This window comes from Stegodyphus dumicola, chromosome X2 (assembly GCF_044657685.1).
Source record: "Stegodyphus dumicola isolate Sdum_Otavi_A_Nest chromosome X2, ASM4465768v1".
NCBI lineage: Eukaryota > Metazoa > Arthropoda > Arachnida > Araneae > Eresidae > Stegodyphus > Stegodyphus dumicola.
Window position 1 is genome coordinate 64,741,469 of NC_140781.1, and position 27,352 is coordinate 64,768,820.

At 34.0% G+C, this 27,352-nt stretch overlaps 1 protein-coding gene across 1 annotated transcript in view; it reads right to left on the reverse strand.

Moving 5' to 3' along the window:
* Positions 1 to 27,352, reverse strand: part of LOC118188853 (four and a half LIM domains protein 2-like) — a 223,863-nt gene that overhangs the window by 10,880 nt on the left and 185,631 nt on the right. Inside the window, exons 6-7 of the mRNA XM_085810018.1 lie at positions 13,321 to 13,495; positions 7,486 to 7,655 (exon numbers count right to left, since the gene is read on the reverse strand). Coding sequence (XP_085666144.1) covers positions 7,486 to 7,655; positions 13,321 to 13,495 — 345 coding nt within the window. The remainder of the gene's footprint in view (positions 1 to 7,485; positions 7,656 to 13,320; positions 13,496 to 27,352) is intronic.

Consider the following 27,352-nt stretch of genomic DNA (forward strand, 5'->3'; position numbering starts at 1 on the left):
TTTACCTAAAGAACTCAAACGAGGAGTTTTCGGAATAAATGATGATGAAGGAAACATTGCTATCGAAGACGATAAATTAGATAAAAAAAGAACGTGCTATATTTGTCCACCAAGCAAAAAAAGGAAAACAACTTACAAATGTATAGCATGCAAAGAACCAGTGTGTCTACAATGCAGTAGAAAAGTATGTTAAAAATGCAGCTCGAATTATAATTTTTAAAATAAAAATTAATTTTCTATATTCTTATTAAAGCATTCTTATCGCAAATTTTAATGTAAAATAAAAAAGTTGAATTTTAAAATTTACTTCTTCCATCCAGATACGTAAGCGAAGGAATTATTATCATAGTATACATTTTATTTTAATGAACTGATTTATGTATAAAAAATGCTTTATATCTTCATGAAAAAGTTAAATATATGAAATTAAATAACATTTATTCAAATAAGAAAAATAAAACAATATCTTATTTGTTTTTAGAAGAAGCGGTCTGAGAGACCGCTCACAGTAGTTATGCGACAATTTAAAGTCACAGTAGTTAAAGGTTTACGGGCATTTCAGGGATATCATATGCATTAATTAGCAATAAAAGATTAACCTAACCTGATTTCATATTCCTTTACGAACAAAGTAAAAGCTGTAGCAAATTTTTCCGTCACATTTCTTATTAATATTGAAAAATTACCTGCCAGTCCTGGCCATTAAAGACTATTTGAACTTTGTGTCTCAGACGAATATGATATTTTAGACTTATTTCATGCAACACACTTTTAGATGAATAAGATTGGAAAAGTTTGGGGAAATCTTGCAAATCAAGTATTATGTAAGACATTTATTTTTTTCAGAATAAAGTCCTGTTCAATATAACAATTAAATACGAGCACTGCAGAAGCGTTGTGATATTCACAGCTGCGAAGGAAAATAATTGGTAAAAAACTATAGCAATTTTTTTAATCTGCTACTAAATATTGTAATATTTGCTAATCTCCCATTATATACTTTCTTTATCATCTAAAATGAAGCTTAGCATCGTCATGAAAAATTACTTTTCCTTACCGTTTTATGCATTTTGATAACAAGATTCAACATGTATTCAGTTTCATTTTTAGCTTCTCTTAATTTTTCAGCTTGCATAACTCAGAACTGGCTTAGAAATAAATTCATAACTCAGAACTGAATGTCCTACATGCGCTTATGATTCAAAGATTCTTGTTATCAATTTCAAACATCTGTATTTGTTTTAAGTATTATATTAACTGCACAAATACCTGAACTTATAAAAATAACAATAGTTTCATTAAATACTTATAATCAAAAAGTGTTAATGAAACCACGGTTTAAGTAAATAATTTGCAGTCCATGCACACAATAGCACACATTCGCCAGTAGTAACCGCGTGACGCTTGTAGTTATAAGAGGGCGTGGCCGGCACCATCTTGGATGACATGATAAACCGGAAGTGATGTACTTTGAAATAATATTGTTTCTGCCACAAAAAATAAAAATTATCAAATATGACGTCGTTTCAGGGAAAATTCAAGATAGTGACATCACTTTCCGGAGTCGCGTGATCCAAGAAGTTAATCCCATATGGTATCGCTGCTCAGCGTGAGAACCTCCTGGTTTTCTCGTAAAATCTCCCGGGTTTTAAGATTTCAAGATTGGCAGCTATGTCAGTTTCGTGTCTGTCGCTTGAGATAAGAGAACTTATGAAAAACTTTAATGCCAATTAACCAAATACAACATTTCACTAATATGAATACAATACATAAAAATTAAGTAATTACTTACACATAAATACTCTTCGAAATGCATCTTAAAATGTTATTATTATCGCGCTTTGACAAATGTCGAAAAAATGTACATCGTTAACACAAGCAAGCATGTAGCGTATTTACTTTATTTGACATTCAACGTTATATGCAAATAATTTACAAGATAGTGGTCTCCTGGAAAAAGAAAAAATGGGTAAAACAAACAACAAATGATGCACAAAGTCTGCTAAAGTTGCTGTTTGTTAGTCGGACGTTAAAGTTCTCAAAGTTTCTTTTCGTTTTCTTTTTTTAATTTGTGTGTGTGTGTGGAGGGGGTGAAGTTCTTGTGTGAGGCAAACAGCCCCGTTGCCTCTTCTGGCCGTTTCGACAAAGAAGGTCAGTAGCGTCTAGCCCTAGCATGGTTTATGCTTCATGTATGCACAATGACAAGCTTCGTTGGCGTTATTGGCTGGCGTCCGTTATACAGAAGTGACCATGTATCATGAGATTGGCAACTAAAGACATATTGTTATTCGACTAAATTTTGTTACGTTGCAGAAGTTAAGCCTGAATAAGAAGCTTGAAGCGTTGAAGAAGTAAGGTTGTTATTGATTTCTTATATTTAGCGTGATTAGTATGAAAGGTAATTCTATATGTTTGAAATGTTCAAAAGACCCATTTTCTATTACCTTTTGGATGACTACTAAGATGAGATAATGTAATCAAGAATACGAAAAGGAAGAACCAAAGTATGTTATTTTGTTGAATGCCTGTTAAAAGATGAACTTGTATGATAACTGTACATGTGAAGTAAAAAACAAATTTGTAAAATGAGGTTAAATTAATTGATTATGTTAAGCTCTCATAAATTATTTGCCTAGGATGAGACGTGCCTTTGTGGAAAGGATGAATTTGGAAAGAAATTTTATGATAACAGTAAATATCAAAAAAAAAAAAAAAAAAAAAAAAAAAAAAACATTTGGAAATAAATGTAAAATACAGTTAAGTTAATTGATTATTGCACATAAAAACCTACAGCATTAATTTAAGCAGTTCATAAACATCAACACGAGTGAAATAAAGAATTAAGTCTATTTCCACATATGCTTTTTCAAGTCCCTAGTAAATAAATTCTCGCATATTTGGGCAAAGAGCTCCCCCCGTACGTTTTTTCAAGTCACCAGTAAATAATTGCTCGCATAATTGGGCACAAAATGAACAAATTTCACACATTCGCAGCACTTCACTTACTCATCGCCGAAGGGTGAATTCATCGCCAAGCCAAGCATAGACAGATGTTCTTTGGCCAAGCGACGAAGGTTTCCATACTGAAAATATGCCTATTGTGCATGCGTGAAGCATAAATCATGCTAGGGCTAGACACTACTAAGAAATGTCTATGTAAAGAAGGAAAGGTTTCATAGACGTAATGTAAACCAGTTTGCTATTACCCCGCTGGAAAGCGAAGGCAAGGGATTTCGCGATACATATTCTTTGGTTTCGAGGAGGTTGCTGTCAAATTAGGCGGTCGAAAATCCGGCTACCGGCTATTGGATCTCTCCACACAGATAAAAATACTCTTGGGGGAGAGAACAAGACAATAGTTCTTGGTCGAGAGTAAAAAACATAAGAGAAAAGGTTTCTCTCTTTTTACCAATTCTCTCACTGGAACTGCGTTCACTGTTTTTGTTCAAGATTTCGTGGGCACGTCAGGAATACTTTCTGAATCCTCATTTTCCCGAAAATTTCAGAGCGTTTTTCTGATTGGCGAAAGCACGCTGATTGTTTGCGAGTATAATGTTGACAGGCCTCAAAAAATTTCTGTGAGGACTCTCCGGCTCTGAGTTGATACTCAAACCGGGTGATAGGTGACTGGTAGTCCAAGTATAACAATACGCCTATAAACAGATGGTCGTTAGAAAATAGCTGAAAATGATACAATAGTCTTATTCAGTTAACTCATTGAACTCTTATTTTAAATAAACAACTAAAAAAAATTAAAAACAGTACCAATTATGATACTTTTAAATAGTAACGAGTAGTAGCAATGAAATATAATCTTCTGTGAGTTCTCATTATACAGACATTAGGTTAGTTGGAAAAGCCAGAGAGAGAAAAAATATGCAACGCCTTCGCCGATAATCAAACCACGGACTTCTGAAATACTGGCTCAGTATGCTGACCACTACACCACGAAGGCACGGTAGGAAGGCGGGAGAAATACCTTATATCATAATTAAGAGATACATAGAAGTAAATTCTCATTATATGATGGATAAATTTAGATCATCATAGTGCACCATAAGAGAATATAATCAGCTGGATACGTCTGAGCAAGATTTAGTTTTAGTTATGTGAAGAAATCTGCATTGTCAGCAATTAAACCATGATGGGTACTAATATCCAATTGCATTCAGGAAAATCTAGAAATTAGGGCAAACGTTTGAGCAGTAAAAGAGAAAATCTCAAAAATTAATGTGGACAACTCTCTGCTCAACAAGGCATACTTTCGTTATATAATGACAAGAATATCAAACACTTTTGTTCTGAATCTTTTCTGCAATTCAGAAAGCGAATTATATATTATGTGTAAGCAAGTAAGTAATTATTAATGACATATTAAATCTCTTACACAATGACGCCCAGAACATTCAATGCATTCCTTTCATTGATTTTTCTTTGCGGGACACAATACTCTTATGGATCATGATATATGCTTCATTCACAGCACAGTTTTGAGGGAAAATAGAGGAAATACCGCATATATGAATGATTATGACTACAATTTCCCTCCTTGGCACAGAGATCATCTGATATTTTCATGTATGTATAATGTTTTTCATTTTACGCTTTTTTAACTCCTGAAGTTGAAGAAGAAGGTTTAACCTTCGGGACTATAATTTTGAAATTTTATTGAGTCTAGACCGATTCATTTTGCTTGTTATTAGTTGTCCTCCTTATTATTGCTTTCTTATTTCAGTTTCTTATTATTAGCTTTAGTTGCTTATTACTAATATCTTTTTCATAGTTGTGGGTAATCGAACTTTTAGTTTAAAACTTAAATGAAAATTTCATGGATACTGGAAGAGGTGAAGGAGTCCTTCTAAGCCACATGATATGCAAACTAACTATATACTTTTGCTTTATAATTACCCGTCATAAATAATTAAAAGAACATTAATATTATATCTTACGCATAAATATTATTTACTATGCATAAGTGTCTGTTACGGATTATGCGATGCTTTTACACTGCTCAACACTGAAACTGGAACACCAAGAAGGAAAGGTAGTAGAAATTTGAAATTAACAAGATCAATAACCATGTTAATCACATACAAAAGAATAAAATATGAAATAAAATATTCAAATCATTCCTATTTTTTCAGTATGAAATATGATAACAATGCCCGATAATAAACGTTGTAGAGACATTAGGTTATTTTAAAGCATGAGACATGAAAAATGTGTAATGCCCTCGCCGGGACTCGAGCCTCGGACCTCTCGAATACGCGCCGAGCATGCTGACCATTACACCACGAAGGCATGCTAAGAAGGGAAAGAAATACCTTATACACTCCTCGTTTCTAAGGGCGAGTGGGGATTAGGGGAAGCAATCGCCTAATCTTGGTGGTTGCGATCATTATCCACCACTGCAGAGGTTTTAGGTTATTTTGATGCTGGAGACGTGAAAGTGAGTAATGTCCTCGCCGGGGCTTGAACCTTGGACCACTCGAATACGCGCTGAGCGTGCTGACCACTACACCACGAAGGCATGCTATGAAGGCGGGAGAAATATCTTATAACGAACTTACACATCTTAGCATACTATTAGTGAGGGTGAGGTTACTAATCATTGCCAGAATAATGTCTCGACACGCTGACAATTGGTTCTTTCTTTTGCAATGGCCAAGCAATAATGTCTCAGATGTGCTGGATGGGAGACTAGTCCAGAGATGTTGCAGGCCCTCTGGCTATTCACAATAGCACAAGCAATAGTCTGCTTAAGACTGTTATGTTGCAAAAAGGCTTCTGGTAGATCTTGTAGGACTGCTGGTTCAAGCCGAAATCAGTATTATGTTCAGTGTACGAGGAAGAAACATTATAAGGGTAAGCCTATTGTATATTATGCCCCCTGCTTCATTATTGCAATAGGAAATCAGCCTCCATTTCGCCTGGATGCATTATCATGTTAGTGTTTGAGAGCAGTTTCATTGGGGTCAATAAAACAGCTAGCTCCTCGTCCAAGATTATGAAGGAACCATCCTCTGGTTCCTGCAGATACTGTTAGAATACACACTGCTAATGTCCAGATATATGGCAGTATGATATATGGCACCTCCCGAAAAACTCGATGCATGATACTATCAAACCGCAAGACGTAATCCAATTTCTGAAGAATTATGCGATAGAAAAGAACTGTATCCCATCAGGCTTTTGTACCATTTAAGCACCACGTGGTGTCAACTGTTGAAGTCAGAGAGTTAAACCCTTTAATATTTGCATGTCTTAACTACACCTAGGATCCCCTAAATCTGCGCAACGTTATGGATTTTCCTTCCTGACGTGGCAATTTGAATGCTGAATTGTGTATATACAAGGTGGAATAATCGTGTTTATAAAATTTCTACTATGTGTGACTTAAAGAACGTCTACACGAAATAAAAATTATATGCAATAAACAAGAAAAGATATTACTCTGGGCCGTTTGTTCTATTTTGTACAGGGTGTTCAATTTAAAAAAGTTGTCTTTTCATGGAAAAATTAAATCTGTACATTTATAAAACATACCTTGCCTACAGCACAGGTTAGAAATGATACGCCTCCATTTCAACGCATTTATCCACACCATCTGCCAGCTTCTCCTCTTTTAAAGGTCAATCTACGTTGCATCTTGGGGACGCGGCTTATACAATATACTCTTTCCATTAACTATTCAGGAATTTTTCCATGAAGTTAATCCTAAGATGATTAAAAGTATGAAAATATTCAAATTTCGGAAATTCCTTCAATAATAATAAATTTTGTTAACTTATCCACAGGCCTCATAAAAAGATCTGAGAGCCATTTTTAGACTGTACATTTCACATTTTCCTAGCAATTTTACGAAACTTTTCTTTATATATATATATACTGTGAATGGCAGCAGTGCTGTTCATTCCCAAATCTTCGAACATGTTACATTCCGGCAGGAAACTGATATCAGGAGGTAAAGGAAAGTCGAACTAAAAATAATTCATTAGAATTAAATAAGGTCTTTACAATATGGCTGTTTCAAAGAACAATTCAATTATTCATCTTCTTTATATGGTACACCAGGAATTTTCTCAGGGTGCCATAGTGACTCGAAAAACAGATGCAGGTTTTCAGAAATCTGCGTTTAGTAATTTTTACTAGAGACATATACCCTAAGACAAAAATCAGCTCTCATCTGTGGAAACCATATGATTTAAAAGGAAATGCCTCCATGAGCAAAGCTCTAACAAACAAGGCTTAGAAACGAAACGCAGAACTATACAGTGCTCAAAACCTACTCTGCGCAAAATCCCTTCAAACTCCTTGCTGTTTTAAAGGAGTCATTTATTCCTATAATAAACTGGCTTATCAACATAACAGAGAACTATTACAAACAAAAATGTGCACTCAAAATACATACCCCTACTTTTAAACTGAACATCCTGTATATTAAAAGTCAATCACTGGATTAGTATTTGGAACAATTTCACTTACCTGGTTGCATTTAATGCATCTGGTAGCAAATTTCTGCTCGTAACACGTAGTGCAGTAGATGTCATTATCACGCGGGATAAAACTACGAGTGCCAATTGGACTTCTGCAGACAGAGCAAGTAAAACACTTTTCATGCCATTGGTGTCCTTTGTATTCCATTTTCTTTGTTCCTGGTCAGGAAAAAAATAAGTTTATTTTATGTAATCACTATATTTAAAGTTCTTTAAGATACTGCATAATTTATAACCTGCTGTTTGATTTCAAATCTCTTGTCAGCTGAATATTTAATTTTGATCTATTTAGCCTTCAGTTGAAGGTTACATCTAAGCCTTGAATTTTGTTGGAAGAAAGAAATTCTAAATTCTGCAGGTGTAAAGAGGCTTAAAAATGGCTTGGGGGATATAAAGACTTGTATGACAGTTGCAGTAACCAAATAACTTAAAGTTTACTAGGAAAATTAAAAGTTATCCACAGCATTTTATTAAAATTTAGCATTTTTCTCTCATTTAATTATGAAAGAAGAATAAATGGAGTTGAATTAGAATTAGCATTTCACTATGGGAAAACCTTAGGCTCTTACTATTTGGAAAAAAGAAGTACTTGTACTGAGAGAGAAATAGTTTTACACAGACACTAATTAAAGGCCCGTATTTGGATTTTACTGTAAATTCCAAATCATTTATTTGCGTGGGATCAGTAACTGTTACAATATCTGGATGTTTTTTCTATAGCCTGTTTTAAGAGACTTCACTGAGAGAAATGTTTGCATGCTGCAGTATGCTCCATTGTTTTACTTTCGAAAATGCCTGCATTTACAAACATAGGAAACTGCTTTAAAGGAGTTTCTTCATTTTGGTTTAGACGTTTGTCATTTGCTGCAGCTATTGATTATGAACTATCGAGCTGATTCAAATGATATTTTACCCTATAGAAATTCTGCCAATGAAACATTGCATTAATCTATGTTCCTTTTTTTGTCATAATTGGATCTGTGCGAATTGACCGTTTAATGGTCACAATATATAATAAATAGAGTAGGAAGTTTTATGAAGTATTCTTTTGATTCTAACGACAAACTAGTTAGCTTTACAGCATTCATATCAGACAACAAAACTAACATGCAATAAACGGGAGGTGAAGGAGACATGTTGCCCTTTGTTGCAAAGCATTTAGAGTGCTTTGAAAGCAGTCAACATATGCTACTTGATTTGAAAGAAAAAACTATGCACGATCATATTTAATGATTTCGGAAACAAAAACGGTTCTTTTATACTATTCTCTCCTCATCTACTTTAATTCTTGGCAATGCATCAACCACCAGATTTTCTTTCTCTGGTGTATACTGAATTTTTAAATTACATTCCTGAATTTGAACGTCCACCTCATCAACATGGTTGATAAGTTTTTTCCGGAATGAAGAGGAATGATCGCGAAGAGATCCGTATAAAATTTTACTGGTTCTTTACCAAACTAAACTCTAAACTTCTGAATAGCAAACAGAATGACAAGCGTCTGAACTTCTGTTGTGTTGTTTTTTTCTTGGAATTTCTTTCAGTGTTTTACTAAATGCGCAATTGGTCCTTTACTTGCAAAAAATGCGCAACTGGTCCTTTACTTGCATAAATTCTGTCCCAAAGGCAAAATCATTCGAACAAACAAATGTTTACAGTCGATAATCACAAGCACATGCTTGTGCGCATTGCGCTATTAGAGTTTGTAAGCGTCGCGAGACAGAAGATACTTAAATACTTTAAATAGAAATAATAAATATGAAGCAAAGAGCAAAGGAGGATTAAAATTCCGATAAATTTATCAAAGCAATAGCCAATTTATGTTATTTCCAATAAAAGTTAAATTCCAAAATTAAATTTAGCTTTGTAGACACATTAGGATTTTTTGAAAGCAGGAAGGATGAAAAATGTGCAACGCCTTCGCCGGGAATGGAACCACAGACTTCTGGAATACGCGCCCACCGTGCAGACCACCACACCACGAAGGCATGCCAAGAAGGCAGGAGAAATACCTTGTATACTCCCCCTTTGAAATAACGACTGGAGTTTTAGGGGAGCTAGTCGCCAAATCCTGGGTGTGGAGAATCATCATCCAACCCCCTTTTAGTTTGAGCGCCACCGTAGAGACGTTAGGTTAATTGGAAGCAGGAGAGATGAAAGATGAGCAATACCTTCTCCGAGAATCGAACCCGGGCCGCCTGGAATACGCGCCCAGCGTGAAGAAAATCACACCGCGAAGGTATGCGAAGAAGGCGGGAGAAATACCTTATAGCTTGTGTAATTATTATAAATGCTAGTATTCTTTTCTAAATTAAATAATGAAAATCTCGATAATTTCGTAGAGTTAAAAGAACTTCTGAAGAATTTTTGAAAAAAGTTACATAACCTTTATACGTTATTACAAACGAACTATTCTGATTGTTTACATATTTTTTGTAACGTGTTTTAACTTCTAAATAAAATAGGAACTTATGAAAGATAGGGACTTCTCACTCAATACAAGTGTTAATACAATTATTTTGAGTCTTTTGTGTTCAACACAATGTTAAAAAGAAAACTTTATTTTAAATTATATACAATAATGAACGCATATAAACACCCTTGAAGGCACCTTATTTGAAGGAAATGAATGAAAATAATTATGAATGTTTTATTAACTAGTAATCTAAATATTTTTGGTTTATTAGTTGATTACGTATGGCACAGCATTTGGTGGCTACAGCTACGCACAAAAAGGGGCACTAAGAAGGAATTATCCAAATGGGAGTAAGTTCAGTAGATGTGATGCATATGTATGAAAAAAAAATAAATTTCAAAGGAACTGAATGTTCTATTCAAGAGACACAGCTACATGTGATAAATAAATCCATAAGGCGTTGGCGCACGTCTGGTCCGTCTGGTCCGCTATTATCTGGCTTATTTTGTGCTCTTAGACTTCGAGGATGTCCTCCTGCGGGATTTCTTGAAAACCTCTTCTCCATTTGTCAAATTAAATAAGAGATATCCTGGGGAGGTCGGAAGCTACTGCTCATCAGCCGTCAAACGTGTTCCATTGAGAAGAGATCTGGAGATCTAGCTGGCCAGACAAATGTTTGACAAGCACATAGACAATTAGTGGAAATAATTTCTGTATGCGGTTGGTCATTATCCTGATTAAATGCAAGTCCAAGGGGACCTCGAAAGCAAGTGCAACATAATGGAAAGTAGAATGCCTGTGAAGAAAGGGTGATCAGTATTCCACTACAGTCCTGGATTTCTGCAGACATGTTTTCTTTGGTCATCGTGGCTCATTTAGAAGTGGGATTCACTGTTGAAAACAATCTTTCTTCTTCTAGTCAGTGAGATTCCAGTTCGAACGGTCTCAACACCACTGCCGACTACTCGTAAATGCTTGTCGAGCACTGCTTGGTGTGCACAGATGAGGGATAGTCAATGAAATGGGTGACATGAGCAGAGATCCCGTTCTCTGACGGATCGTTCATACGAGCGCTTTGCGGTAATAAGTTGTAAGGATCTTAAGTTTTACTAACGTTTATTTTATTTTAAATCTTTACTATCACTTCTTATTTTCTACTTCCGGCCAGAATTAAAAGCTTTAACTTATTTATGCAAATTTGTCTTGCGAACGCCAAGTACTTAAGTTGTGGCTTTTTGCCAAGCAAGAGAAAGGAAGGAACTATTAGAAGCAGGCCGCTTGCCATAGTAGTTTTACTCGGTTGCTGGTTGCCTTCAAGGCCAGCGGTTTAATCCTCTTGATAATTTTAAACGTATCGTAGTGTTAGCAGTTCTCTGTACTACATACGGCTTTTGGCTAATATACGGCCAATCTTGGAGTAGGCACTTGTTTGATTAATCCAAAGTTAAGTTTAGTTAGAGTTTAGTTAATATTTTTATATTCTTACGTTCAGACCACAAGTGGTGGGTCTGTGTATTCCGAAGTCCGGAAATCATTGTAAAGAGAGAAAAATAAAGGGTTTCGTATACCCTTCCTGTGTGTATTGTCTACTTCCCAAATTTATTGAACATAGCTTTAGTAAGCTCCCTGTTCCGAGTCAGGACATTTAATGTTCCCAAAGCAAGTAAGGAGGAACACAGAACCTGATAAAGTGACCTAAGCCCACCTTCGTTGTTACTCAAGTAAACCCTACTACGTCACAGAAATTGATCTAAGGATTTTACCTAAATAATCTAACTGCTAAGCTTTATATCAGCGTAGTATAAGAACCGACCAATGAAGCAAAGAAACCATGAACTTAGATTTGGTCGATGATTTCCCTCAGTTAGCTACATATTCACGCTTTACCTCCATGGTTGGCTTAAACTTTGTTTTCCAGATGTGAAAAGCCTTAATGATTTTGACACCTTAGGACTATGAAAATAATGACAACTAGACGATCGAGTGTATCCTTCTTGTGTCACCTATCAATAACCTTTTCGGCTACTGGTATCCTGGTTACGCATCGGATCTTTGACAGTGAAAATTTAGGTACTAGGAAAGTCGCTCTGAATGGCTCTGTCGTCTTCCTACATCGACCACTACTTTCTTAATGCAGTGCTTTGCCATGGTTAAACCTTTCTTGCTTTCTTCAAATGGCGGCATCTCTCCTACTCAAATCCTTCGTTTTGACCACCCTGCTTCTTTTTGGCCGATTGCACGTCCTTTCTGAAATGGGAACTTGATGCTAATACTGTGCGAACCCGTTCGCGAGGCTGTGCTACAATCGAAGGTAAAAGCTAGTCATTCAATGACTATCAAAACCTAATGATTTATATGTTGGATCGAAAGGTATTCGCATACGAAATTCCGTTATAATCTGATTATTCTTTTACTGTTCTTCTTTCTCCTTTTTTGGGGGGGGGGAGTGGGTTGTATTTTTGTTCTTTTTATTTAGAGTGTACTTGGTTGCTATTATATTAAAAAGTAACGAAGAAATAATTTTTAATTATTATATTTATATTTATAAAGACGGAATGATGAAACTAATAACATAAGTATAGTTTCCGGCAAAATGGGAGACAAAACATAAAAAGGTTAACAGCGCGTTTTAAAAGTAATAAGGATAGTCAAACATTAAATCAGCAATATAAATATGCGTTTAAATCATTAGGTAGACATTATCCGGATTATCATTAGGTAGACAGAATTATCATTAGGTAGTAGGATTATTATTATTGTTAGGTAGACATAATTCGGAATTTTTTTTATTAAAAAGTAATCTAAATATTTCTAGTTGATTTGTCGATTATTATATGTAGCAAATCATTAGGTAGACATGCTTACTTTGTTAAAAACCCAACTTAACGTAAGACAGATGTCAACTAGTAATTTGGATTATTATCATTAGGTAGACGCATAATTCGGAATTTTTTTATTAACAAGTAATCTACTTGTTTTAACCATACAGTTTCCCCCAAACTGGAACTGGAGACTTGTTAGAAGAATCTGTAATTTTGTAGCCGCACCAGAGAGCTATTTTTGTGTTTAAATGACGAATGCAAGGATACTGAGGTTGACTGAATGAGCTATACCATGCATTTTCAAATTGACTTTGAAATTTTCAAGCATTAGAGCCTTCATTTGCTTTGCCTTAATCAGTTAACTGACAATAAAGTTAGAGCCATTAGAAAAACATATAATTTTAGGTTATAGATTTACACAGTATAAGAAATAAATTCTTTTATGAGTAGAAATAATGTTGGAATTTTTAAAAATTAAAGTATTAAGTAGGATCTCTCGATGATCCACAGAAGATATTGTTTGAAAACTACAGAATTAGATGTGTTTGCTATCAGATTACACATTTAAGAGTGGTTCATATATTACCTGCTTTAAAAACTTCATTACAACCGTCGCACCTAGAAGCAAAGGCTGCATCGTAACAGCTTGCGCAGTATACTTTCTCTGCCTTTGATCCGAATGGTTTGTCCACTAGAGAAACTCGGCACTTGTTGCACAAGAAACACGTTTCGTGCCAGTGCTTTTCTTTGTATGAAAGATCCTAATAACAAAAAAAAAAAATTATATTATGACAAGGCATTATGCACAGCTTTTTATACGAATGCTTGATATTAATTTCTATACGATAAAACAGAAATAGGAATTCGGAAAAAAAAATATACTAAATAGGAAATTCCATTTCTTCATTCACAAACACTGTCACCATTAAGGGCCATTTACACTCTTTTGAAAAAAAAAAAAAAAATCGAAGCACCAAGAAGGACTTTTGCGATCGTGACGAAATTTGGTATGCAAAATCATCTTGATCGAACATGCAAATGATCAAAGTTTTAAGGCAAATGAACACGAATTGCGATCATAGCGCGAATTTCTAGTGCGTAGTTCGCAAAGTATAAAACAAAGGCGGAAAGCTTATCTTTTTTTTTTGTTGCTGCCATTGTAATTGTGTAAAGAAGCAACTAAAGATGCCATTACGATATCGTAGACATTGCAGACAACTAAAGCCCCGTTCACATGCAGCGCTCCTTCGCACAGCTGCCGTTAGCAAGGGGAGAAAAAGGAGACATGAAAGAGTTTCGTCTTTAGGACCCGTTCAGAAGACCACCATCTTCCTTCCTCTTTACACCTAAAAGCCTCTGTGAACAATCACGTCTCCGAATTGGCAGATTTCTAATACTATTTACACATTTTTAACGCTGTTTACTGTTGTTAATTTTGTAGTCTGTACTTTCGCAACTGGTACCTGAAATTTCGTAATGGTTCCTGAAAAATATATACTTTTTAATTATTATTATTATTATTATTTTATAAGCTGTTATTTAGTTCACTCTTGGTGCTTGTCGCTATGGTTAAAAGATGGTCATGGATTTTAAAACTGCTTCCCGATAAGATATAGAACTCAAACTTTGTACATACACTGCTTGTGGATGTGGTGTCACGCTTTTGATTTTTAGAGGATTAGATTTTTTTCAAATTTAAAGTTGAAACGACTTTAATTGTAAAATTCTGCAAATATTAACAAATAAACTGAGAATCTCAGAATATTACAGTTTGCACCATAACACACTGTGGACGAAAAAAAAAAAAAACAAATGAAATTTTTAGCGTAATCTTTTTAAAAAATATTTTGGGAGAATTTTTGAAAATCGTTCATATTTTTAGACTTTTTGACGCCCATTAATTTTAAAATTTCATATCTAAAACGAATCCCTAATTCATGTACAGCAAAATTCAAGTGTAGAATTAGAGAGTAAAGTTATGTTGAAGGAATTGAAAAAGAGTTTCAGTTCAAATGTTTCCAAATTTGAAGAACCTAGTGTGTTTTCAAGATTTTCATCATGGTTAAAGTTATGTCGAGTGTTAGCGTGGTGTTTAAGATTTAGAAACAATTGTAGTAAGTTACCTACAGAGCGTATAAAGGGTTATTTATCTACTGAAGAATTCTTTGAAGTAACTTCTATGATTGTTAGGATTGTGCAAAGAGCCGAATTTCCAGAAGAATTATTCTGTTTAGACTCTGGTAAACCCTTGAAGACATCAAGTAAATTACTGTCTTTAAGTCCTTTCTTGGATTCCGCGGGAGTAATGTGTGTAGGCGGAAGGCTCAGAAACTCTACAGTTTCAAATAATCAGAAACATCCTATGATTTTACCTAAGAATCACAATGTTACGCGTTTAATTATTAAGCATTATCATGACACGTATCTTCACGCAGGTACGAAGCTACTCACTTCTGTCATACGACATAGATTTTGGATTGTGAATGCTAGAGATATTATAAGAAAGTGTATAAACCAATGTGTTATCTGCCGTAGAGTTAGAGCGCAAACTGCAACTCAGCTAATGGCAGATTTACCCGCTTCAAGAGTTACTCAAAGTAGAGCTTTTTCTCGTGTAGGGATTGATTTAGCAGGACCATTTAACGTAAAATATCGTCCGGGTAGAGGAGTCAAAATCTTTAAGTGTTACGTATGTCTATTTATTTGTTTTACTACAAGAGCAATACACTTAGAATTAGTTGGAGATCTTTCAACAAAATCATTCCTCCCGACACATAAGCGGTTTATAGCTCGTAGAGGCAAACCGTGTGAAATTCACAGTGATTGTGCAACGAATTTTATAGGAGCTAATAAAGAATTATGGAAAGCCTTTTCTACTGTTCAACGTGATGAACAGCTACGGGGTTATATTTCTTCAGAAAATATTAAATGGTTATTTAATCCTCCCTCTGCCCCTCATTTTGGAGGGCTTTGGGAAGCAGGTATCAAGTCTATGAAACATCACTTAAAAAGATGTTTAAGAACACTTATTTTAACACACGAGGAATTTTTGACATTAATAACTCAAATTGAATCCTGTCTTAATTCTAGGCCTTTGGTACCAGCTTCAAGTGATTGTAGCGACTTGGAGCCGATAACACCAGGACACTTTTTAACCGGAGCGGCTTTAAGCGCTATTCCAGAATCTAACCAAATTCAAGAAACCATGAGCTGCAGTGACCGTTGGAGGAACGTGCAAAGGTTATTTCAACATTTCTGGAATCGATGGAGCAGTGAGTATTTATTTTATCTAGATTGCAGCAGAGACCCAAGTGGTGCACGTTACAACAAGATCTGAAGATTGGTAATATGGTTCTTATTAAGAACGAAAATCTACCTCCGCTACGTTGGAAATTAGGTAGAATTATTAAAGTGTATCCTGGTCTGGATGAGAAAGTTCGAGTGGTGAGTTTACGCACGTCTAATGGTGAAATAAAACGACCTATAGCAAAGCTATGCGCTTTGCCATTTAATTCCTGATTTACAGATTTTAATTTTTATTTTTCAGGTTTATGCAGTTCAACAGTTTAAATTTATTGTTTGAACCCCCTTGGGACTTCAAGGCTGGGGGTATGTTCGATGTTATGCAAATTGTATTTCTTTCTTTGTACCGAGGAGCGGCGCAGACGCAAATTTGTTAGGTTTTTAAAGCTCGCGTTTAGAGCTTTGAGGTTGCTGTGAATTACTGGAGTTTCAACTAAGCAGAGGTTCTTCTGAGTTTGTGTTGGTAAGCCGCTACTGAGTTCGGAGTTTTGTGTGGTCTTCGCCGTTTCTCAACTAACTTACTATTTGAAAGTCAATAAAGAAGTTTCGGTCAACGTTATGACTCTGAGGTTTTTTTGGGTTCTATACTGAAGTAATATCAAGTCAATTTACAATCGACTATTTTTAACAACGGATCGTACATGATTTTTAGTAATTTACCAAAAAACATGTACGATTCGTTGTTAAAAATAGTGGACTGTAAATTGACTTGATATTACTTCAGTATAGAACCCAAAAAACCTCAGAGTCATAACGTTGACCGAAACTTCTTTATTGACTTTCAAATAGTAAGTTAGTTGAGAAACGGCGAAGACCACACAAAACTCCGAACTCAGTAGCGGCTTACCAACACAAACTCAGAAGAACCTCTGCTTAGTTGAAACTCCAGTAATTCACAGCAACCTCAAAGCTCTAAACGCGAGCTTTAAAAACCTAACAAATTTGCGTCTGCGCCGCTCCTCGGTACAAAGAAAGAAATACAATTTGCATAACATCGAACATACCCCCAGCCTTGAAGTCCCAAGGGGGTTCAAACAATAAATTTAAACTGTTGAACTGCATAAACCTGAAAAATAAAAATTAAAATCTGTAAATCAGGAATTAAATGGCAAAGCGCATAGCTTTGCTATAGGTCGTTTTATTTCACCATTAGACGTGCGTAAACTCACCACTCGAACTTTCTCATCCAGACCAGGATACACTTTAATAATTCTACCTAATTTCCAACGTAGCGGAGGTAGATTTTCGTTCTTAATAAGAACCATATTACCAATCTTCAGATCTTGTTGTAACGTGCACCACTTGGGTCTCTGCTGCAATCTAGATAAAATAAATACTCACTGCTCCATCGATTCCAGAAATGTTGAAATAACCTTTGCACGTTCCTCCAACGGTCACTGCAGCTCATGGTTTCTTGAATTTGGTTAGATTCTGGAATAGCGCTTAAAGCCGCTCCGGTTAAAAAGTGTCCTGGTGTTATCGGCTCCAAGTCGCTACAATCACTTGAAGCTGGTACCAAAGGCCTAGAATTAAGACAGGATTCAATTTGGGTTATTAATGTCAAAAATTCCTCGTGTGTTAAAATAAGTGTTCCTAAACATCTTTTTAAGTGATATTTCATAGACTTGATACCTGCTTCCCTAAGCCCTCCAAAATGAGGGGCAGAGGGAGGATTAAATAACCATTTAATATTTTCTGAAGAAATATAACCCCGTAGCTGTTCATCACGTTGAACAGTAGAAAAGGCTTTCCTTAATTCTTTATTAGCTCCTATAAAATTCGTTGCACAATCACTGTGAATTTCACACGGTTTGCCTCTACGAGCTATAAACCGCTTAAGTGTCACGAAGGATGATTTTGTTGAAAGATCTCCAATCATTTTCACAGCTTATAAAACAGACTTTTCGCATTTAAAAAAATGATAAAGGAAATTAATTGGATGATTTTTTTTTACTTTTTTGAAAGATATGCAATGAAGCAGAATGGGAAATATTGGTTCTTCTTGGGCATCAATTCGAAACATCGGTTTCAAATTAATAATCTCATTATACCACACTATTTTTATGACATTATTTATGCTATATAAGTTGTTATTGTTGCCAGTTGTTAGTTCAGCGCGAGATTGGAGATATTTCTGAGTTAACTTTCTCTTAAGATGCGTTTTGCATTCCGTTGTGTTTAACGTTCTTATTAGATTGAAGCATAATTACTGATTATACTTAGTGATATTCTAAACACTTGTACGAGTATTTCTGTGGAAAATTCCAGAACTTTGAAGTGTTTATGTTGATAAAATAAATTTAATTTTGCTATCATCGGATTTGAGTGCAATGACAATCATTTACGAACTATTATCAATCTATTACAAACCCGTACGCACGCAACAATATTATAATTAATTAATGTATTAAAATTGTTTTGAACGTGTTTTACAAAACAAAAACAGGTAAAGAAAAATTCTGCTTGCGTTTTATGAGGTTTTGCAATTTTTCTGGCCACATAAGGTTTTAAAAAAAGGTTTTTAATTTATGTTTATCTTTATCAATTGAATAAATAGCACTAGGTTTGATTTATATACATATGTGTGTATTGAAATTCAGTAATAAAATTTTAAAGATTTGAAATGATTAAATGTCTATTTAGACAGTTTGTATTCTTTAAACTGCAAATGCAAACTGAGAAACCTTTCGCATTTTTTTCAATAAATCCTTTTATTTAAAGTCCTAAAACATATACAGGTATGGACTAAATTTTTTATTATTTTTACTGCTTACTTAAATTTATATACTTTATAGAAACAAGGATGGGTTTTGCAAAATACTGAAAGGAAAAATTATTTGAAATGAAAATGTGACTAAGATCATATTTGTTTTAAAGATTTTAGATAAAAATGTATTTTCCCCCCTCAGAAACTAATTCATTAATTGCAAAATCATTCCTTGAAGTTATAAAGAACACTCTAATAAATACAATAAAAAACTGGGGGGGACATTGAAAATGGTAGGAGAAGAAAGACATTTTAATTGTAAAAGTTTTCTTCAAAAATTTAAATAAAAAAAATACTAGCAAAAAACTTTTTTTCAGCTTAAAGTTATTTTGTCTCACAAAACCATTTAATAATATTCATAAAAAGTAGATGAAAATGCTGAAATAAAAAAAAAATAAATAAAAAATAAAAAAAAACATTCAAAAGGTACCGAGTCCCTTGTTGCGTTGAAGCCGATATGCACTTGTCTTAACTTTAGTTTCAATTTGAACGATATTTCTGGGATACCTAGCATCAGATAACCTTGTCTGTTTTTGTCTATAATTTCCGTATCTTGTACAGTTCTATCTAATTTTTTAGAGCATGCTATCACATCCCCAGACATCTATCAGTGCGATTGTTTCGCTGACAGTCCAGCGAGCAGTAACTAAAATTAAGTGAACCGCGCAGCATAGTACGGAAAATCTCCCCATTTGCCTTGCTCCCGAGAGGTAAGGAACATTCAACCAAGTTCTACCTCCAATTCGGCGAGGTAGTTAATGCTTGTTCCATGTGAACGGGACACGTTGGAAGAACTGGTTTTCGCTACCGGTCGAATCTGCTTTTGTGAACGGGGCTTAAACGACTTCAAACATGGTCGCATTGTAAGGTTGCGTGAAGCTGGGTGGTCATACCGAGCAACACGCCGCCACCTGCAGCGTACAGACACTGCTGTGCAAAGATGTTGGCAGCAACGTTTGCTACAAGAAAATTGCTGACGAAATGAAGGCTCTGGAAGGCCAAGGAGCACAAATGCGAGGCAAAATAGGATGATTGTTCGCCAGGTCCGAACCGCCCCAACGTTATCATTGCCGACTATTCAACGCACTACAGCCAGGTCTATACCTCCCGTGGTACCGTCCATCATCTCACCGCGCTTGTCTGAGGCAGGGTTACGCTCACAGAGGCCTTTCAGACGTTTGCCTTAGACCCCACAACATCGGCGGAGTCGTCTGGAGTGGTGTCGCAGCCGATCATCACGGCTGCCATCAGACTGGCACCGTATAGTGTTCAGCGATGAATCTCACTTCCCTCTTGAAGCAGATGACCACCATGTTTGTGTCTGGATAGGACGGGGCCAGGGGTCCCAATCAGCCTTTGTTTTACAAAGGCATATAGCCATAACCCCTGGTGGGAGGATGTGGGGCGCTATTTCTTATGACAGCAGGTCATCTTTAGTCATCCTCCGTACATCTTTAACAGCTCAATGATATGTTGATACCATGCTGTGGCCGGTTGCATTACCCTTATTACCTTACCATTTTATGGCACGTCATCCTGGGGCCATTTTCCAACAAGATAATATCAGGCCACATACCGCTCGCATATTTCTGGACTGTCTCCGTGCGGTTGATACTCTTCCTTGGCCAGCAAGGTCACCAGACCTTTCACCAATGGAGAATGTCTGGGGCATGGTAGGCCGCCAGATTGGGACACCACAACATATCGCAGATCTGGAGTGACAACTGATAAATGCCTGGCAGAATGCGTGGCAGGATGACATTAGGAACATCTACACTTCTTGCCTCGACGAGGTCAAGCCTGCAATTGCCGCCAGGGGCGAATCGACCAACTACTAATTTGAACACTCAATGGGTGATTGTGAGCCGTGAACAGGTACTATGACCTTGATTTTTTAATCATTTTATTATCTGTGTATGAGCTATACACATATTCAATTTCATCAAAAACAACCACTTCTTCATGGTGTTTCGATTTTTTCGCGAATCGAAAGAGTGTAGTTTTGAGTTTTGTACATGTAAGAACGAAACGAAACAAATACTTTAAATTTGTAAGAAAAATAACTAATATTCTCTAACAATGCAATATGCCACTAGAGTTAAAACATCGAGTAAAAGTAGTACGAATAAAGCATGCATTCCAATATATTTTAAAGAAATTCAGAAGGGATTTTTCTGCATGAATTTTATTTACATTGAGCGAAACAGATGAATTAAAAGACTCGCAAAATATTACTTAAAAAATAAATCCTAACTAAAATAACTTAACTTAAATTAACTTAACTTAAATTAACTAAATATTACTTAAAAAATAATCATCTGAAATGTATTTACAAAATGTAAATACATTTCAGATGATATTACTGAATGATAATATAGGTACGAGAACGAGTTTTTAGCAATGAAATTTGAGTGTGAATATTTAGTTCGTATATGTTTCATGATTTCAGAGTCTACAATTCTGAAATCTTACATCACATACGAACATTAACTGAACATTCTTATGCACTAAAATCCATTAAGTCAAATATTCCTATCCATTAAAATCGAGTAAGAATTCTTTGCAATTATGCAGTATGCGATCTGAGGCTTTTAATCAGTTATTTAGTTTTCAAGATGACACTACTAAAAGTGGTTGTAGTGTTAATCATCACCTCAACCGTCACCATCGAGATAGATAAGGCCTGCGCTCTGAAACGAAACTGGATTGTGACGTCACGGTTAAGGGACCCTCAGCAAACTTTTTATCGGCTTTTATAAGTTGTAATTTTTTATTCATTATGTTTTAAGAATTGAATTTATGTTTACTTTTGACATCTGAAGCATCATCCCTTGTAATAATTACTAACACTAGTAATATAAAAATTGTCAGCAAAATTTATGATTATTTATTTTAATTGGAAACTAATTTTATATGAAATAACTGTCCTAAGGGGTTAAAAGCATAACACTTATTTCATTACATAATATGTAGAATATCAAATGCAGAGTAAATTTGATTCTTGGCAGAGTACTGTGTTCTTAAATTTAAATATCAATGTTTTTTGCAAATCATTAAATATCATTTTATCATGATGAAACTTAAATGCATATGTTTAGCTAATATAGCTTCTGTTCACTTTTATATATGTTATTATCATGCAATCAGTTTGTTTAAAATTTGTTACGCAATATAAATCTTTCTGAGAATGATAGAAAAGTTTCTAAAGTAATGTATGTAAGATTCATATTAAGGTAATTAAATTGCGAAACTGCAAAATGAAATTTTAAAAATGTACAGTTATTGAAGAAGCAGTAGTAATTGAATTCATATGTAGACATACTTTTTTTCATTGTATTTCAATTCAATGCAATTTTAAAAACAATTTTTTAATTATCTTTTAAATTACAATCTTTAATTTGAGTACGTGGCACCACCAAAAGCTATGTAAGTTAAGTTAAAATAATTGCTTACATTATACAGAAAAGTTTTGAACATGATGTTAGGATTTATATTTTCTTTTTATGTGGATATTAATAGAAAAGATATTTTCAGAACAGAGGTAACGCTTATAGTTAAATAGGTATGATGTAAAGAAATTTCAGTTTCTAAAAGATTTTTAAGTATTTCGTATATTTTTAAAATATTTTCAAAAAAATTGTGTATAACTATATTTAAAAAACTTTTTTCCTGTCTTATTTGGAATTTTAATATTGATAGTCTTCAGAGCTATGTAATAAACATTATCTCAATTTAACTACAGATTCTGTCGAATAATTATGTAGCATTAAGAGGAAAACATTAAGTGTAATACAGATTAACATACAATATGTAAGTAAGAAATAATTTTAAGACTAGACTATTTAGTAATTTATTACATTCAGAAAAATTTTCTGACTGATATAAGGCATTTAAATGTTAGTCTAAATATTAAGTAGTCTCTTGCATTCGTTTGATGTTTTATAATCCTGCTACATTAATATGATAGATATAAAAATATACAATAATTATAGAATGAGAGATAACATGTGTTCCCAATGGCAAACATTTTGTTAAAGTAGTGGGTGAAACAAAAAAATTTGATGCGGTGATGAGAATCAACAAGAGACACAAAGACAGTGCAGAAAAATCACTTGCAAAACACCACGGCACTTGCAAAACACCACAGCAGAAGAATGAAGTAAAAATTTTAGCTACTTGAATTTTAAAACCAATTTTTCTTCAAAGAAATGATTTGCTTTTAAAAGCACCAACCATTCTCAAATAATTTTGTTTTGAAAATAAATACCAACAAAAGAAAATGAAAATATTTCATATTCGTATAAGCTTTGTAAAATATTATATTGCTGCTTGTAATTTTGTTTTAGACTGATTTTATAGTATGAGATACCAATTTCATAGAATAGGTTTAGAAAAACGGGTGTTTAGCAAGGAAGCTAAACTGCGCGAAGACCGGTCCCCTAGCAGTGACGTAGTAACTCAGCGCGCAGGCCTTATCTATCTCGATGGTGACGCCTCAACCCGCCATTGTATCGCACGTTCGAATATGCAAGCTACTGAATTTTTTATTTGATGAATCCTTTATTATAGAATTCTGAAACTAATGAAATTTATAGTACCATACCATAAATGCTTCTACGTTATCTCGTAAAACATGTAGGAGATCAGTTAATAAAAATGATGACTATTTTTGGCCATGCTGCGTGACATTCATAATGTATATGGCTCAATGACTCATAGAAACGTGAATTAGTTTTGTAAATTTGGAAGGAATTCAAACTTAATGGAATTATCAATTAAACAGTTTATTATTAAATGAATTAATGGAATTATTTTCATTTATGCATTATTTATATTTTCATATTTAAAAATAGTAGATAGCATAGTACTTCATTACAGAATTCTTTACTTCAAATATATAAAATATTATGCATTATATAAATGAACATACATTTGAAGATTACTTTTATATGACAACAGAAGCCCACCAGCGGCCGAGCGGTAAAGACGCTGAACACTGGTAGTTCGGTCCGAGGTTCGAATCCCGCGAACGGGCTGGCTGCATGGGCGTTTTCGTGGTTTTCCCCATGTGTAACGTGTATACGAGCCAGTTTCCCTTAGAAAGTCCTCCACGAAAGGCATCCCTCCCCATAGGCAGATAGCCCTAGTGTGCTTTGCCATAATTAAATACACCACACCTATATGACAACAGAATGGCATTTTCTTCCATTATCACATACACTGAAGCTAAAATTCTCAAGGATTAGTAAATTATTATTCCCATATTGTTTCCGTCTACATATTATACTCTCGTTTCCATCTTTCTAGGGATATATAGTTTGCGAAGATCAGTCTAAAACTTAAGTCTGGAATCAGTTATAAAGAGCAAACTAAGTAATGCTAAGTAAAATAATATCGAAGCATTATTATTATTATTATTTCATTATATAGAGATAACTCAAGCAACAAGTTATTTCGAATAAAGATATTTTTTTTGTTCTGTACTCTGAGTACAATGTGCTAAGTTAAAATCTTTTCTGTGGAGCCAAAGAGGTTGAGACAAGTTTTCGATGTTCTAGCTATTCCACAAAGGCCTTTATTATATAAAGAGAATATAAAAATCATTATTTGAATCCATAGAGAATCAAGAGAGTATTATGAGGTATAGTTTGGATTGTATCATATCGGCTCTTAGCGTGATTTCCAGCTTAATAAGCAATATGAAATTGCCCTGACGATTTTATATTGCTTATTAAGCTGGAAATCGCGCTCTATCTTTCACTTTATCGACGCCCTATCTTTCACTTTAAAATTTATGCTACAAAATTTATTTTAATTACTTTCCTCTATCTCTTGCCCACATTACTTCTACCTCTGTTCTAGCTAAGACTTTGCTTAATGCTTTTCTTCTTGTAGCAACAATATCTAAAATGTAAATGTTCTTGAATAGGCACGAATTGAATGCCAAGTTAAATGTGGTCGCAAAATGTTTAATTACAGTAAAAGAAATATAATTTAAATGTACTATGACTGCGTCTTATTGCATCTAAATGACTTCCAAGTTTCTTCTTCATTCCGGATTTGCTATTGTGTGCTTCAACATCTATCTGTGTCATTCTCAAATCATTACATTTACTTAAAGTCGATAGGATAGGGTTTGTGAAAAAAATGACAATTGTTTGATTGAAATTTGGGTTACGGAATTAAATTTGCAAGCTTAAAAGTGGTAAACTGTCTGATTGAAATTCTTTGAAAGCAATAGAAAGGAAAAAAAAATCTTGCTGTGGCTTTCTAATGTTTAAATTTACAACCTACCTCTGCTTTGCAACTAGTGATTATTTAAGCTGTAAGTAAAAAGAAAATCATACATTATAATGTATTAATAAGTGATTTAAGGTCCTTAGGCTGATGTTTCATCTACTTCCGATTTTAATAAATAAGGAAATAAGGTCATCGATCTTCGTCAGCTAATTTATCGGCTTAAATAAAAATTTTCAGAGGTGCAAGAACGAGAATTATGCTATGGATTTCAAATCTTGCATCTAAATTTAGTGAAACATTCTCGAAATTCGATTGTATTGATTAGAAAAGTCAAAAAAATGTTGTTCCAAAAATTATTTAACATTTACAAAATAATTTTGAATTAATAAATTTTATGAGTTTATTTAACGTCATTTTGTTTATAATGTATACTAAACGTTTTTTATTACCATGACGTGAGTAATTTTCAATTAAATATTACTTTGAAATTTGTTATATTTAATGCTGTTTTTTATTACATTAGATTAAAAAAAAAACTATTTTTATGAAAATGATTAAAATTTTATGGTACCGAAAACTTAGATTTTTCATAATTAAGTTTATTTAAAGATTTTTAATTATTTAATTTAGGGTAGGTTATTAAAAATTACTCATTTGATGTAGTAATATTTATCACTTAATGTTTTAATGTTTAGAAATGAGATTATTGCTTGAAAATTTGAATTTTAAGAATTTTGAATTATTTTAAGAATGAGCTAAATGTAAAAAATGAATGACTTAATTTTGAAAAACTAATAAAGAGAAAGAGGATATAGAATTGTGTTTTGAATATAGTGTAGGAAATATGAAATGTTTTGATATTAAATGTTATTATAATGATTATAGAAATACGAACCATTTAAGAAATACAATAATTTTAAGTTATGACTAATGTAATTAAGTAAAATTTATTTGAAATTATGGTAAATGAAAGTTATAATTAATTAATAACTGTACAACTTCTAATTGATAAGTAATTGTATGTAGATAAAGTATGTTGAAGGAGTACTGGTTCCAAGTAGAGGCCTGTCTTTACTTCTGTTAATTTTTCCTTTTACTCTTCTCATAAAATATAAACTTCAAACCTTATGAAAAAGTGCAATTTTTTTTTGCACAGAATTATTAAAATATTTTCATATAATGGAATGCACTTTTATTTTTTTGATATATAATGGAATGTTTTAGTGTAGTTCACGAAGGCTAGTTTGGGCCCACCAGCGGCCGAGCGGTAAAGTCGCTGAACACTGGTAGTTCGGTCCGAAGTTCGAATCCCGCGAATGGGCTGGCTGCATGGGTGTTTTCGTGGTTTTCCCCATGTGTAACGTGTATACAAGCCAGTTTCCCTTAGAAAGTCCTCCACGAAGGTACTTCTCCCCTTAGGCAGATAGCCCTAGTGTGCTTTGCCGTAATTTAATAAATCAAACCAAACCAAACCACGAAGGCTAGTTACCTTATGTAAGGAACGGAGGCCTTTGTAAATAACTGCAGAGCTTAACTATTGATTAATATTAATAGACCATTTAGTTCAAGTGGACATGCCCAACAGATGGAAATGTTTGTATTTGAAGAAAGGTGTGGGGGGTCTTCCAGTTTTGTGCAAAACAAGGAAGTTAGAAACATAATAATAAAAGTAAAAGCATAATTTCAGTAATACTCTTATAAAATTTATGATATTAAAATATGTCATAACAATGAAAATTATGTCATGAAATTGTTATTTTAAAATGTTATGAAAAACCATTAAAGTTATGAAATTCTGAAATTTGTTTTGATTATTCAAAATAAGGAATGGGTTATAAAATTTCTACAACTGTGATACTGTGAGCAAAGTTTTGAAAAGACTTTGCTGAAAAATGTGATCAGGTGGACTCTAAAAGAATTTTGAACTAAAAATTTTCACAGGACTCTTAACTCACAGGACTCACAAGATTATCAACGTTTATATTTTTTAATTACTTAAACAATTATTTTGGACAAAATTTTAGTCTTTGTACTTTTCAAGTTTTGTATTATTTCTCTTCGTTTGCTAATGCTTTAGCGCTTAATCTCTTAAAAAAGCTTTTTTGTCGCCCAGCCTTTTCCCCTTTGAATGGGGGATATGTAAGATAGACATACTATATAAATAAAAAGTATAATTTAAATTAACACTAGATCCTTAATTCCTCATTTTAATTTGAGTACTTCCCCTCTTTATTCTAAAAGCATTAATAACTTCTGGACTGCGTCATTTCTAGATCAATCCATGCTATGTCTTTTAATAATGCTTGTG